The following is a 16,749-nucleotide window of genomic DNA, read 5'->3' as shown; positions in this document are numbered from 1 at the left end:
TCTCAATTACAAATACTTTATAGTATTTTCTTCTTGTAGGTCTTTGGTTTAAAATTATTTTGAAGTGAATGAATATGTACTTTAAAAGATCACGTAAGAACATATATTTTAGATATTGATTACTGAGCTAACTGTGAATATTTAAAATTTTTTCTTTCATTAAAAGTAAAGAGCAGTGTTGCTTATGTGTAGTTTTGTGAAGCTTTACCCTACTTACTGCAACATTAAGTTACATTTTCCTCTTCTATATGATTAATATATAATATTGAGTTTGGGGTTAACTTCAACCACCTGTAGTATAATTCAGAATTTTAAAAAATTATCTGTTCTATTATCTCTGATGCTTTTTGGTGATGTGTCAATGTCATTCAGAGGGCAAAAGACCTTAAAAGGTAATCTGTCTACTTGTAAATCACCAAGTTCTTCTGATTTAGCAACAGTGGTGGGAAAGATCACTATTTATCACAGTGATCATCCTTAGATCACACTTACCTATGCCAGCTCACGTGGTTGTCATCGTTTCTTGACTCTCTGAAAAGTACAGTCCCAAATAAAGTGCCTCCCACCTATTGGAATGAGTCTCTGATCTCCACTCCAGGGCAATATTCACATTTTGAATTCTATATAATCCAATTGGCCAAAAACCTTTCATGCTTATAATAGCTACCCATGCTTTTTTCAGAAGATTAAAATTTTTCAGAAAATTAAGTGTCTTGCAGGTGTCTTGTCCTTTCATTGCTGTGAAAATTTACTTAGCTATAACAAAAGTTTTATCACCTTAAATTCCTTAGAATTTGTTTAGGTAAATTTATCGGTGGTTAAGCTAATTATAAAATATCCTGGCAGAATTGCCAGGTCTGGCTTTTCCTATATATATTATATGAAAAAAGTGACTTTTTTTTTCATTTTTTGCCTTAAAGCTCCTTTGTTTGAGTTTTAGGTTTGGGGTAACTGACAAAATGATTGCATGTAAAACATAACTCTTGCATAAAGTAAGCTGCTCTCAACACAGACTAATTACACATTTGGGAGGCAAGGCAAAGACATCCAGAACTTGCTCATGCTGAGCTAAGAGCGAAGCATTTAATGAAATGAGGGCCATAAAAGGTTCAGCATGAATGCTTTCAGGTCTGACCTGGGCTTCTGGGAAATTGAACATTGGTTCTGTGGACTGATAGATTCCCCCAGGGTTTGAAAGGCTGGGTTATTACCACTTGTGTGTGTGAATCAAAACTGCTTTGCAGTACAAGAACATTTGTGATTCCAGAGATGGCCCCATTTGGAACACTCTTAAGCTAATAATAAGGATACCTACCTAGTCATCCATCTTCTTGCCTCTCTTTCCTCCTCTCAAGTAATTACTTTTGATATTTGTTTCATAAAAATGGTTGTATATCTGTCAAGATCACACTGTGTAAATTCCTATTTCCTCTTTGCTGTTGTTAGACTCTATTCCTTTCTGTCAGATAATACTGTGAATGAAACAGAAAGGCACTCTTATGTTGTTTAGTAACCTTTTAACAGTTATGTTCTGTGTAGACTGGCTATTTCACATTGCAGTATTGGTACATAGTAGATGCTTGATAAAAATGTGTTGATTGACTCTTGTCACTCAGGCCAAGATGGGATAGTCTCATATCTGCATTCCAACTGTGAGAGGTTATCCATTATGCTTAAAAACAGAAATGGGATTTCAGGGAACAAAATGAGAGAATAGAGAAATAGAAAACAAAATGGTTGAATGGGAAGGAGAGGGAAGAGATATATAATTAGAATGATAACAGAACAACATCTGTAAGAACTTGAAGAAAGTTTGTGTAAATGAGAATAAAAGGTTAGTGAAGGCTGGAGATAGGTAGGATAAAGCTACCATTATCTAGTAAATAACCATTAAAATGGCTTATGACAATTAGGAAAGAAAAGCAATTAACATTTTACTCACATTTGGTTCTGTGTTTCATTTCTTTTTAATTAATAAAAATAATGCCTTTATATATCACTGTGGTGTTTTCCAAGTTGAAAACTATGATGCTTTATTGGATTATGAAATTAATGCAGTGGGTTGTGACAATTTTTTAAAAATAATGAAACAGAATAGAAAACATTAGAATGTGTTGCCCTCTTGATAAGTATTGTCTCATGAAATTTTTATTTATCATCGATCATCAAAGAAGCTCAGTCGTATCTGACTCTTTGCGACCCCATGGACTGTAGCCTAGCAGGCTCCTCCCTCTGTGGGATTCTCCAGGCAAGAGTACTGGAGTGGGTTGCCATTGCCTTCTCCAGGGGATCTTCCCAACCCAGGGATCGAACCCTGGTCTCCCGCATTCCAGGCAGACACTTTAACCTCTGAGCCACCAGGGAAGCGTATATCTGCACACATATATGTATATATGGACAGATAAGGAGACGGACACATCATGTAACTCTGGGTACTTAATCACAGTGCTTCTCAAACTTGATGAAATGTACAATGAATATCAGTATTTGCAGTATTCATTTATGATTTGAGGTGAATGATGCAATTTTAAATCATGCACAGTCCCTTCTGCTTTACAGATTGGTAGCTATCACACATCATGCTGCCTTCATTGAGAATATGATGCTGAAGCTGAGCTGGGTTATCATCTCTCCTAGTAGGAAGTATGGCATGAAAAGGGAAACTGGACTAGGTTACTTTAAGGTTTCTTATAACTGTGATACTTTATACTTTTTACAATTATTTTTAATGTCAAAACTAATTTTATAAACACTTATAGTAATAAAATCCAGAATAATAGGAACCAAATGTGGTGCCAGCAGTTTATTCATTTTCTTATATATAAATATGTGTATGTAATCCCAGAAATACACATTCACAGGTACACATATATACATATACACAATCATGTACTATTGGACACTTACTCATTTTTATTAATTCAGTCATTCAACAAATATTTATCCAGGGCTTATTTTTGAGTCTGGCATTGTTTTAAGTATCAGTGATTCACTGATGGGAAAAAAAAAAAATAGAGCAGTATTCCTGCATTCAAAAGACACTATCAAAAAATAAAAACATAACAAGCAAATATATGGTATGTGATAAATGCTATGGAGAAAAAGTAAGTCAGGATAATAGACAAAGGTAGGATGGTATTGCCTTAAAATAATTTTAAACCGAGTGATCAGTAAAGGGGCTTCCCTGGGGGGTCAGAAGGTAAAGAACCCACCTGCAATGTAGTGGACCCAGGTTCTACTACAGGTTCTATTCTGGATACACTCTCCAGTACTCTCCAGTATTCTTACCTGGAGAATCCTGTGGACAGAGGAGCCTGGCTGGCTACAGTCCATGAGGTTGCAAAGAGTCAGACATGACTGAGCAATCAAAGAAGACCTCACTAGTAAACTGGCATTTAAACACAAAATTGAAGGCAGTGAGGGAAGGAAGTCTGTAGGAATCTAAGGAAGGAACATTCAAAGCAGAGGGAGGAGGTGATGCAAAGGATTGAGGGCAGAAGTTAGATAAGGTAACTTAGAACGTGAGGATGAGAGAGAAAAGTCAGATGATTGATTCTTAGGACACTAGTATTTTGGGAGAAAATGAGGAAGAGTCTGCAGAGGGGATTGGAAAGGAGTAGAGAGTGAAGTAGGAGATGAATACTTGAAAGTGGTGTCCTGGAACCAAGGGAAGAAAGTGTTTCAGGACGTAGGGCTCGATAAATGAAGTCTCATGCTTCTTGGACCAAGTAAGATGAAAACTAAGAATTGACCATCACACTTACCAACGTGATTTCCCAGGCAAGAATACTGGAGTGGCTTGCCATTTTCTTCTCTAGGGGGTCCTCCTGACCCGGAGATTGAACCCACAGCTCCTGCTGCATCTGCTTGCATTGCAGGCAGATTCTTTACTACTATAGGTCATATAAATACCATATCTAGTTTACATGATATTAGTTACATTTGTGTATATGTGTGTGTATGTGTACATGTGTTTCATTAGAAATGTACTTATAGAGTTACTCTCAGGAGCTTTCCTGGTAGGTTAGTTGGTAAAAAATCTGCCTGCAATGCAGGAGACCTCGGTTTGTTTCCTGGGTTGGGAAGATCCGCTGGAAAAGGGATAGGCTACTCACTCCAATATTCTTGGGCTTCCCTTGTGGCTCAGCTGGTAAAGAATCTGCCTGCAATGCGTGAGACCTAGGTTCAGTCCCTGGGTTGGGAAGCTCCCCTGGAGAAGGGAACAGCTACCCACTCCAGTATTCTGGCCTGGAGAATTCTGTGGACTGCATAGGGTTGCAAGGAGTCGAACACAACTAAGTGACTTTCACTTCACTTCACTTTACTTACAGGCACTCTACATGATAGTACAACACTGCAGCAAATGGTTCTTATCTCTTCATAAATTCCTTTTAAAAACATTTATTGTTTTATAATTTAGAAGTGTCAGAAAACAAAAACATTATAGAGAAGAAAAAATAGTCCGTATTGCAATGGAAGAATATAACCAAGTTTTCTTCTAGCAAATAGATGGGGTAGGGGTGGAAGACAGGCGGGTAATAGGTAGATGAGTAGGTGTCTGAATTGTGTATAAATTATATGTTACATATTGAGATGTACTGTATAATAAGCTTTTATATATAATATTATGTCACAGTCTCGCATGATTTAAAGTCTTTGTGTCCACACTATTTTATATAATTCTGTGATTCTTAATAAGTAAAAAAGTATAAAAACATCTTATATATAAGCATATTTAATCTAAAAAATATGACTTGGTAGCTGCATTTTTTCCTCGTAGGTCCTTACATAAGACAAACAGCATGAGGCTCCTCTGTCCATGCAATTCTCCAAGCAAGAATTCTGGAATTGGTAGCCATCCCCTTCTCCAGAGGATCTTCCTGACCCAAGGATCGAATCTGGGTCTCATACATTGCAGGCAGATTCTTAACCATCTGAGCCACCAAGGAAGCCCATACATATATATATTTAAATATATACACACACCAGTAACTCAATATTTGTCATTTTATACTGTTTTCCAGACAAGGCAATGGCACCCCACTCCAGCACTCTTGCCTGGAAAATCCCATGGACGGAGGAGCCTGGGAGGTTGCAGTCCATGGGGTCGCTAAGAGTCAGACACGACTGAGTGACTTCACGACTGAGTGACTTCACTTTCACTTTTCACTTTGATTGGAGAAGGAAATGGCGACCCACTCCAGTGTTCTTGCCTGGAGAATCCCAGGGACGGGGGAGCCTGGTGGGCTGCCGTCTATGGGGTCGCACAGAGTCGGACATGACTGAAGCGACTTAGCAGCAGCAGCATACTGTTTTCATCCCATGAAGTTCTCATTCCTACCTCTGGAAAACTAGTGCCATATAACCAGAGACATACCTAAGACATCACAGACTTCCCTAGGAGTTCATTCTGGTCATCTCCAGGGTCAGTCACAAGTCTTTAAGTATGAGACCCAATCAGTTGCAGGGACTGTTACTGCCACCCCTTCCTGGTACTTAGGAACATGTCATCAGGCAGTGCTGTAGTCCCAAATGACTCTCTATTCCCTGGCTACCTAGAACTTGACTGCATTTGCCAATTGGTGATTCAGGGCAGTGATGTTCACCTAAAGGTGATTTTGACCCCTGGGGCCTCACAATAAACTGTGGAAAATTCTGAAAGAGATGGGAATACCAGACCACCTGACCTGCCTCTTGAGAAATCTGTATGCAGGTCAGGAAGCAACAGTTAGAACTGGACATGGAACAACAGACTGGTTCCAAATAGGAAAAGGAGTACGTCAAGGCTGTATATTGTCACCCTGCTTATTTAACTTCTATGCAGAGTACATCATGAGAAACGCTGGACTGGGAGAAACACAAGCTGGAATCAAGATTGCCAGGAGAAATATCAATAACCTCAGATATGCAGATGACACCACCCTTATGGCAGAAAGTGAAGAGGAGCTAAAAAGCCTCTTGATGAAAGTGAAAGTGGAGAGTGAAAAAGTTGGCTTAAAGCTCAACATTCAGAAAACGAAGATCATGGCATCTGATCCCATCACTTCATGGGAAATAGATGCGGAAACAGTGGAAACAGTGTCAGACTTTATTTTTGGGGGCTCCCAAATCACTGTAGATGGTGACTGCAGCCATGAGATTAAAAGATGCTTACTCCTTGGAAGAAAAGTTATGACCAACCTAGATAGTATATTCAAAAGCAGAGACATTACTTTGCTGACTAAGGTCCATCTAGTCAAGGCTATGGTTTTTCTAGTAGTTGTGTATGGATGTGAGAGTTGGACTGTGAAGAAGGCTGAGTGCCGAAGAATTGATGTTTTTGAACTGTGGTGTTGGAGAAGACTCTTGCGAGTCCCTTGGACTGCAAGGAGATCCAACCAGTCCATTCTGAAGGAGATCAGCCCTGGGATTTCTTTGGAAGGAATGATGCTGAAGCTGAAACTCCAGTACTTTGGCCACCTCATGAGAAGTGTTGACTCATTGGAAAAGACTCTGATGCTGGGAGGGATTGGGGGCAGGAGAAGAAGGGGACGACAGAGGATGAGATGGCTGGATGGCATCACTGACTCGATGGCCGTGAGTCTGAGTGTACTCTGGGAGTTGGTGATGGACAGGGAGGCCTGGCGTGCTGCGATTCATGGGGTCGCAAAGAGTCGGACACGACTGAGTGACTGAACTGACCTGAACTGAAAGGCAGTTTTGGTTGTCACGACTGGGAAAAGAGATACTACTGGCATTTAATAGGTAGTAGCCAGGGATTCTGATAATATCCTCCTGTGCAGTGCATAGCCCCCATATGGAATTATCAGGCCCCAGTCATCAGTGGTGCTGAGGTTAAGAAAGCCTGAGTTGATCCTGTATGGCTGGCCCTGGGCAGGTTCAGAGGCATTAGACCTGGACACAGGCAGTAGGGCATCTGAGCATCCATCCTGGGCCTGACTGTAGGGACCTCAAGGACTTGGTATCTAGAAACATAGCATCTAGTAACAAAGACAAATAATAGAAAGACAAAAATTAATGAAGTTTACACGATTTCTCTTCCTGTGTCAGCCTCTGGATTTTTCCCTTCTGGAAATTTGTAGGTAGAAAAAGCAAGGGATATACCTGCCATGGGCTTCCCTGGTGTTTCAGATGATAAGGAGTCTGCCTGCAATGCAGGAGACCTGGGTTTGATCCCTGGGTCAGGAAGATCCCCTGCAGGAGGGCATGGCAACCCACTCCAGTATCCTTGCCTGGGAAATCCCATGGACAGAGGAGCCTGGTGGGCTACAGTCCACGGGTCGCTAAGAGTGGGACACAATAGCGAGGAACACACTTGGCACAGCGAGGAAAGAGCTCTTGTCCTAAAGACAGGAAGACAGGGAGAGTCCAGGGTACGCGTGTGCTGCTGCCTTTGGGCTCCTGCTCTCCCTCACTAAGGGCCTTCATTCGGGGCCCTTACAAGGACTTTGTTCCTCTTCCCACTGTAAAGTGCTGTGGTCTTCCCTGGGAGCTCAGTCAGTAAAGAAACTTCCTGCAGTGCGGGAGACCCGGGTTCAATCCCTGGGTTGGGAAGATCCCCTGGAGAAGGGAATGGCAAACCACTCCAGTATCCTTGCCTGGAGCACCCCGTGAACAGAGTAGCTTGGCGGGCTACAGCCCATGAGGTCGCACGACTTAGTGACGAAACCACCACCACCACAAAGTGTTGTGTGGCAAGATTTGAGTTTAATTGTAAGAAATTCTAGTCGAACCAATGTTATCAGAGGCATTCAGCATATTGATTTTTTTTTTTTTTGGTACATTAGATAAAGGGAACTTTTATTTCTAACAGAGGAAATGGCTGTGTTAACTAATATGATGGCTTCCCTCACCACTGAGAAGTTTGCTATTATTAGAGACCAATAATTATGACTTGCACTTCATACAACATAAGAAAGATATGAAACGTAAGTGTAGTTGAGTGGAGCGTGTGAAACTGAATGACGTCTTACTGCCATTATAGAAATATATCTTGGGATTTCATGTGGCTAGGTCTAGTCACAGTGGCCTGCAGAAGTTGAGAAATTTACAGCAGTTAAGAGTCTATCACAGGCACCATACTGCCTGGACTCCACAAAGTTCCAACATGGATAGGTCTTTTGAACTATAAGCATGATACTGATATGTTGCATACCTCCGTTTCCTCATCTGTAAAATGGGCCTCGCAATAAACCTCACAGGATTGTTCTGGAGAGAAAGTGTATTGCTGTGTGTAGAGCACTTGGCACAGAACCACTCAAACATTTTTAGCCACTAGGTTGTTTTCGTAGTTATAGTTCCAGCTCTCAGACATCAGAGACTTTAAAAGAATAAATTGTTTCACATGAGGAGATAACCATAATACCACCTAATTTCTATTTTGTTTTTACTACTTATGTAACAAATGAAAGGCATTAGTAAGACGAGTAGCCCTCAGTCTTATTAGGAATGAAATACAATCACCAAAAGAAAGCTGATTATAGAATAGGGTGGTTTGAAGTTGTTACTCAAGCGAAACTTTTCCTCATGTCATTTTTTCGCTGGATGAAAACCAGAGAAACTCTCTAGTTTTTCTCTAAAACAGTGTTCACAAACTTCTAGTGAGAAGCCGTTCTTTAATTTATACTTTAATTCAGCAGAACTTGATTAGATTGAAATTAACCAAATTCCAGAGAGACCTATATACATAAATGATTTTGAAAATGTTATGGATTCTAAACTGGACGTTTTGGGAGGCACAGATAAAGGCTAATAGTTTACATTTAGTATTTAACTCTGGCATTCCAATGGAAAAAAGACAGCTACTTGGTATTGAATAATGGGATTTGGGTTTTTCGTTTTTTGTTTTTTAGATAATAATATAATGAGTTAGTTAAAAGAGCTAACTTGTAATAGGTTTATTAAATTAAACAATAAAGTTTCATTTCTTGGAAACTACCCATTGTCAAAATCTTAATAGTTAACTTCATTTACAATGAAATTAAATGAACAAACTATTTCTCTAAAGCTAGACATGGGATTTCTCTTCATTGGGAGGAGTTAGAGATGTCATGTCAGTAGATCTGGCTATGATCAGACCTCTTAATCCTGTTTTAATTGTGGGTTCTTTGCTACTTCTGATTTTATAGTTGTTATTTTGTGACTGACATTCAGACATTCATGGTAATTTTTAAAATATATAATTCTACATAAGCATCCCTCAAAGTGACCTTAAGATGAGAGTCTCTAAACATAATTATAGAGAGGAAGGAACTACCGACCTAGAATGAGTTGATGGTTTCCAGGGCTATCTTATTTTCAAATTTTTCATTTAAACACTGGGGCAGAGTTTGATATTTCTGCAAGCTTGGGAGGAATGCAGAAGGAGGCCCTATACTCTTTGTCATGTGGACAGCACTTTTCTATCCCTACTCTTGTATATTTGAAAACACTATGGACCAAGTATGATAAAGTATGTGTTTCTCTCTGGAGACCTGACCCCTGATTATGCCTTTTGCCACCATACTATATGTGTGTGTGTATATATGTGTGTGTGTGTACATATATATATATAGAATGGCTAGGCTTGTGGCTGGGTGTCACTTGTCAGAGAGAACATGGATATTTCTGTGCATTATCGTTTTTGTTTAGGTTCCAAAACCAGATGCCAACAAGTCATTTTATCCAAAGAAGCAAGCTTAAGGCATGAGTTTTGACAAAGTGAAGTTCAATTCAGTGATGTCTATGAAGAATCACATCTTTAACTTTAAAATTAACATTTTTATTCAGTGCTCTGTGTCTTATTGACAATCTCTATCAATAGGATTGCTTCCATGGTAAATGATATGTTTTAAATTATATAAGCCAAATATTCCCCTGAATTGTAGCAGGTTTCTACACTAAGCTCTTGTTTCTTCATCTGTAAAATGAAGGTATTGGGATTGCATTATCTCTAATGTCTATTCTAATACTTAAGATTCCCTAGGTAATATCCAGTCTCTTTAATTATTGAGAATATTCTACTGAATTTCCAAATACTTTTGGAATGTTTCAAATTGCCTTGAGCAAAGATCCTGTCTGTTGACCATCACCAAATAATTATTCCCAAGAATTATCTTCTCCACCCCATCCATGTGATGGAGACTCCTGCAGAGAGAGAAGACTGCCCTTTGTCTACTGGGGGCAGGATTACAGCTGTTAAGCAGAGACCCAGTCATCTTGTCTTGGCCAGTTGCATCTGTGTTTGACCATCTGAGAATGTGAATATTGATATTCAGCTGCTTTCTCCTCCTTCATTCTTTTCGTGTATACTTCCAACAGAAAGGAGAACCTGACTGTTGTGCATTCTCCCTGGAAACAACTGAGCAACTTACCTTTGAGATCCCGTTGAATGATTCCGGTTCTGCTGGTCTTGGGGTGAGCTTGAAAGGGAACAAATCTCGAGAAACTGGAACAGACTTGGGGATTTTTATCAAGTCCATCATCCACGGAGGTGCTGCTTTTAAGGTAGGTAGGAATGCTGTTTGCCCATCAGTGTAAAGATACTTAGAAACGTTAACTGTTCTGCTTGGGGACTCGATAAAGAAAATTTCTGAAGGCTTGAGACCACTGAGGCTTTCTTGCCAGATTCAGGAAATGTATATGTGAACAGATCTGCATAACAGTTTGTTTTCATACTTTATATTATTTTTATTACTATTAGGATTCTTTTGAATTTATAACCTAACAAAATTGAACCTAACAATACACAATTAGAAAAGCAAAACTGAAAGCTAGTCAATATCAAAGCAACAAATAAGAAACTCTATTCCTTGTGCTTGCAAGAATGAAAGCTCAGTGGAGTCTGAGAGAAAGTAGCATAAATTAAAGGTCATTTATCACATTTTATACGCTAGAAGATCCATGTTGCTGGGGATGCATATTTGCCTTTGAACTTAGAGAAGCTTATAAATTTCCAGATAAAAAGAGAAGAATGTGATTCTGCCCTTTCATACTGGGGTGGGCAACATGAACATAGCTGTTACCATAATTTAATGGTTAACTAGATTTGCCTGAGTTCAAATGCAACCCTACCACCATACGCTCCAACTAGTACTCCATTAATAATAACACCTAGGGTTCTAAGGATTGAATAAAGTAATATACACAATGTGTTCAATGCAGTTAAGTGATTACAGAGAGAGGGAAAACAAGTTTGTGCTTATTGTCAGCAATCCTGACCATCATCTTTATCATCTCATGCCATGCCGTGAGACTTCCTGAGCTTAAATCCTGCCTTCATTGCTCTCACCCTCAGTGAATGCAGGCAAATCAATTGTCTTTAATGTGCCTCAGTTTCCTTATGTATACAATGAATAAAATTAGTAGTGCCTGCCCCCGGCGCTCTTGTGAGTACAAAAAGAGACAATGGGTATAACATGCCTAGCACCATGCCTATGATAAACTTTGAATAAATGTTAGCCATTTAAAAATCATCTTGATATTACTCACGTGTGCCCTCTCCCACTCAAAAGCCAAGAAGGCATAATTAGAGTTTATAAAAGCCCCCCTGGTCCTAGGATCCTGGCTTTATTAAAACATTTGTCTCCTCAAACTTACATTTCACTTTTCCTTCAGACCTAGACACTGAGCTAGGGTCTTTTTCTTTGGAGAAGAAGAAATGCACTGGGGATAGACAACCTTTAATGCACTCCTGGATCAGTTAGCTTCTGTTGCATAATAAGTAATGACAACATTTCAATAACATACCTCTATAAGCCTTCATTTCCCCGATGGCTCTGCACATTAACTAAAAGGGCTCTGATTGAGGCTGACCTGTCTCTATCAGACAATAGATCTACAGATCTGAGTGTACTCCACATATAATAACTACACCTTGGGCTACCAGGCTAGCTGATGTCCAGGACCCATGAAGCTTCCTTACATCTGGTTTCTAAGCTTGCCTACTGTCACTTCTCATACATAGTGGAGGCTAAAACAAGTCCTATGACTGAATCCATGGTCAATCCAAGGTGTAGAAAAGTACAGGCCACCCACGGTGAGCCTATGACAAAAGTGTGGGTCTAGAGAAGTCACTGAGGAATTGGGGCCATTCATCCAGTCTGTGACTCTCTCCGTCAGGCTCAAAATGCAGAACTGGGAGCAGAAGGGTAGTTGTCGTTCAGTCACTCAGTCGTGTCCAGCCTTTAGAGACCACATGGACTGTAGCACACCAGGCTTCCCTGTCCTTCACCATTTCCTAGAGTTTGTTCAAACTCATATCCATTGAGTTGGAGATGCCACCCAATAATCTCGTTCTCTGTCACCCCTTTCTCCTTCTGCCCTCAGTCTTTCCCAACATCAGGGTCTTTCCCAATGAGTCAGCTCTTCACATCAGGTGGCTAAAGCATTGCAGCTTCAGCATCAGTCCTTCCAGTGAATATTCAGGGTAGATTTCCTTTTGGATTGACTGATTTGATCTCCTTGCTGTCCAAGGGAACCTTTAAGGATTCTTGTCCAGCATCACAGTTAGAAAGCATCAGTTTTTCAGCCGTCAGCCTTCTTTATGGAGCAGAAGGAAAATGATAATAATAATTATAGTAACATTATCAACCAACATTCATTCTGTTTTATGCTTAATATCTGTTGGACCATATAATAAGTATTTTAGGTGGATTCTCTAAATTTATTCTTTACATCCATACTGCATTATTATTGTACCATCTTGTCAAGCAGAAATTACAGTTTTCAAAGGTTAGTGCCTCTCCTTTGTTCACAAGGCCAGAAATCACTTAAACCAACGTGTGAACCTGGGCAGTCTGACTTCAGAGTCTGTGCTTTGCTGTCCTGTGATGAAGGCTCTTTGATCTCATCTATTCATATTTCCAGAGATCAGGGTCTGTTGTCCTGGAGTTGTCTTATATCACGTGTATCATCCTTAGCCAGGCCATCTAAACATGTGCTATATTTAAGAATGAGTCTTGGTCATGTTTGTGGATACCAGTTCGGCATTATTCTTATTCCTTATGACAGCACTATTTACAGAATTTATTCCAAGTAAAATTGAAACTGAAATGAATTTTTAGAAATTAAAAGCAAACATCTTAGCTTTTTTATGGGCAATAACTTCAGCTCAAGCAGATATTGGAGAGCAGGTTTAATATGTATATCCATGTTTGCGTAAGTGAGCATCTCCTTACCTAAGCAATTTCTAACAGGCCTGTTTCTTGCAGGAAGATTTCACTTTCCATTTATGTAAATTTCTTTCCTGACACTGGCCTGCTGAGTCAGACAATCACACCATTAAAAACTACTGGACAGCATATTTATAGCTGATCTTAAATAGTAAGAGGCATCCATCATGAATTTAGCCTTATTGTGAATGTTTACTATCCATTTGTCTTGTTTACTTTCTGCAGTGCAGAGGGTAGAGGCCTAAAGCTTTGCTCACAAGAAATCTGATTAACCAGGAAAGAGGAAAGTATATTTCCGTTCTCCTTCTGCTGTTCCAATAATCCACTGTTGCTCCTCAGAAAATTGCCACCTGTTCTGTGATTCAGGATTAGGTCTTAGAAAAATTGTTTGGAGACTTTGTTCCCATCTCTGTTCAGAAGATACACGTGTATCAGACTGCTCTGTCCCTGGGGCCGAGAGGAGATAAGCATGGGGAACGTCCACTTTAGCATCTGGCCCAAAGTTTTTTAGGTGAAATCAACAAAATAATCTTTCCACCAGAGCACACTCTTTTTCTCCTGGCCCTTCTTACCACTAATTGGTTCTCAAGGTGTTTTCCCCTTTGGGGAAGGTGGAAACGAAACTACTTTGAAAAGTATGACAAAATTCTTCCTGTGGCTTCTCTATGCTGGATTCTCCTGGGGATTTCCATTGGTGTAAACAAAGAAAGGCTACTTCTAACCAGATGTAAAACCGCTGGATAACTGTGACTATAATTAAGGGCCTTCTTTTTTTCCCTTATCTTTTTATTTTGTTTTATCCTAGACGGCACTAGTTGTAAAGAACCCACCTAATGCAGGAGCATAAGAGACATGGGTTCAGTCCCTGGTTGGGGAAGAACCCTTGGAGAAGGGCATGGCAACCCACTCCAGTATTCTTGCCTAGAGAATCCCATGGACAGAGGAGCCTGGTGGGCTACAATCCATAGGGGGTCACAGAGTCAAAAACGATTGAAGTGACTTAGTACACAGCACAATAGCTGGTTAACAATGTTGTGACAGTTTCAGGGGCTGCAAAGGGGCTCAGCCATACATATACAAGAGCCTCTTTCTTTTTACCCTCGTACCTCTCTGGCTGTTGCTTTCTATCATTCCGTCTCTCATTTGTATCATTTCTAAGAGATGTAGTCTGTGGAGTCACTTGTAGACCCCTTGGAAGCATCCTTTTGAGCTATACTTTTCAATGTATAGCCAAAGCAACCACTGACCATAGCCAAACACAGCTTAGAGTGTTGCTACCAAACTGCTTAAACAGTGAAAGTGTGAAAGTGAAAATATTAGGCGCTCAGTCGTGTCTGACTCTTTTGTGACCCCATGGACTATAGCCCACCAAGTTCCTCTATCCATGGAATTTTCAAGGCAAGAATACTGAAGTGGGTAGCCATTCCCTTCTCTAAGGGATCTTCCTGACCCAGGGATCAAAGCCAGGTCACCTGCATTACAGGCAGATTTTTTACCATCTGAGCCACCAGTAACACGCCTTAAATATTTGAGATTTAATTTTAGTTTCTGTCATTCTTTCTGGGCATTTGCCCCTGAAGTGTAGTGTAATTGCTTCCAGAGCCAAATATATACTAGATACAACTTTGCATGTTGTATGTTTTATATAAACATACATTTATACATACATACATGCATATATAGTATACATACATCTCATGAACTGAGAACTGTGAGTGCAATGTAATTAGGATTTCATGAAGATGCTTTTCTAAAATTTCATTCTTGTGACTGGAATTTGAATATGGTGTTGTTATTACTGGTAAATGAAACAAAATATTATCTTTGTACAGTTAGAAAAATTAATAACCTGAGAAAAAGACTCTCCCAAAATCTACATAAAAATGAGCTTTTCCTTTTTCCAAAGAAGCCCTTATAAAGTCTGGATAATCAGTTTGAAGACCTCACATACATTCACCCTCATTTGCTAAACATTTTGAATTCAGAGATGAGTTTTCTTTTCGTTTGCTTTTGATATACTCTGTTAACTGAATTTTTTTAGAGAAAATGCATTTTTAAGTCTATTAAGTTAGGCTATACTAAATCTGCTTAGTTTTCTTCTATTTCTATCATAAAAATGAATTACTTTTAGAAAATATATAACTAGAATGGTGATATTTTTAAAAATTCATGTAGAATATTAAAATCCTTTATTAGAAAGAATAAAAATTCCATACAGTCTGTTCTATCAATACTAATTATGAAAATTTTCTTTTTATTTGAATATACTCACTTTGGAAGTATAATGTGTTCTATTGAAATTTTGAAACAATAATGCAAAAATTAAAATTTAAAGGCAGCTTTTGCTGAGGGAAAAAATGTCATATATCAGGTAGATTATTTAAGGGCTCTTAAAGAGAACGAATTTAAGAATACCTGTTATTCTCTAGAAAATTAATTAGCCAGGTTTGTGCTTAATAAATACTACTTGATGATGATGAAATTAAATGAAAGAAAAATGCCTGACATAGCTAATTGCAAATGCATGCACTCAGAATATGAAATAGACATAATTTAAGTAATTTGATTCTTGTGTGGTTAGGAAATCTGGAATACAACCTCTGCAGAGGTTGCCTGATGCAGAATTGCAAGATCTATACCATTTCATAATACGTTAAAAAATTTAACTAATACAAGCAATCCCTCTATTTTAAAATGACCTAATTATGAATTTTGGGGAGATAATATGCATAGTTCTAGAATTTATGGGAATACAATGTTTGATCCTGAATATCCATGTCTCTTTGTAATGGGGAATGTTGGTTGAATATATCTAACCTACTTAAAAGGAGTCCGGTAGGAGTTCCTAGCAGAAGTAATTTCCACCTCCATTTCTGCTTGTATCTATAAATCATGTGGTGTATCTATAATTAATGAATTCAAAGGAAGATAAAAAGGACAGCATTTTAAGGAACACGAATGTTAAATGATTTCTTCAGCTATCCATTTTTCTTAAAATTGATAGTGTTTTCTACTGGAAGAGAACTGTCAAGGTCATTACCTATAGTCATGTCTTCCAGGTTTTTACGTCTTACCAAAAACGCCATACAATCTGGGTATAAACAGCTTCATTGCAAATCCTCAACTGTTAGAAGCCAAACTCTAATATTTCATACTCACCGCAAAAATGTGATATTCTATGAACAACTAAAAGCAGGAATTCTGCCTGGAAAAATTCACCGTTACTATAAGAACTCTGCTTTAAAAAATAAAACAAGTAATTTAAACAAACAAAAAAAAGAATTATCAACTATGTTATGCCATATATTTTAAATACATTTCCTTTTTTAGGAAAAAAAAACCGCCCAAAATTTTAATATGTGTTAATTAATATACTCAGGCTTATCATTTATGGATTTTCTCAAGTAGTAACTATTTTATAGAGATATAACATTACTTTAAAATTTTCATAATACCAGTATCTATCATCGTTTTTCTTGCTAAGTTTTATCATTTTCAGATATTTATTTTATTTATGGAAATGCAAATACATTTGTATCATGCTGGATAAACTTTTAGAACTCTAGGTCTTTTTGATGTATACTTTGAATTCTATTAT

The 16,749-nt window shown here is 38.6% G+C and overlaps 1 protein-coding gene across 4 annotated transcripts in view; it reads left to right on the top strand.

Annotated features, from left to right (window-relative positions):
• PARD3B (par-3 family cell polarity regulator beta) overlaps window positions 1-16,749 on the top strand; it is a 1,152,049-nt gene that overhangs the window by 657,596 nt on the left and 477,704 nt on the right. For all 4 annotated transcript variants that reach the window (XM_040228721.1, XM_040228723.1, XM_040228724.1 and 1 more), the window contains exon 11: window positions 10,300-10,485. In XM_040228721.1, coding sequence (XP_040084655.1) covers window positions 10,300-10,485 — 186 coding nt within the window. The remainder of the gene's footprint in view (window positions 1-10,299; window positions 10,486-16,749) is intronic.

The sequence above is a fragment of the Oryx dammah genome, unplaced genomic scaffold, assembly GCF_014754425.2.
Source record: "Oryx dammah isolate SB20612 unplaced genomic scaffold, SCBI_Odam_1.1 HiC_scaffold_27, whole genome shotgun sequence".
In the NCBI taxonomy this organism is placed as follows: Eukaryota; Metazoa; Chordata; class Mammalia; order Artiodactyla; family Bovidae; genus Oryx; species Oryx dammah.
Note: the sequence above shows the minus strand (reverse complement) of the source record. Positions and strands in the feature narration are given on the sequence as shown.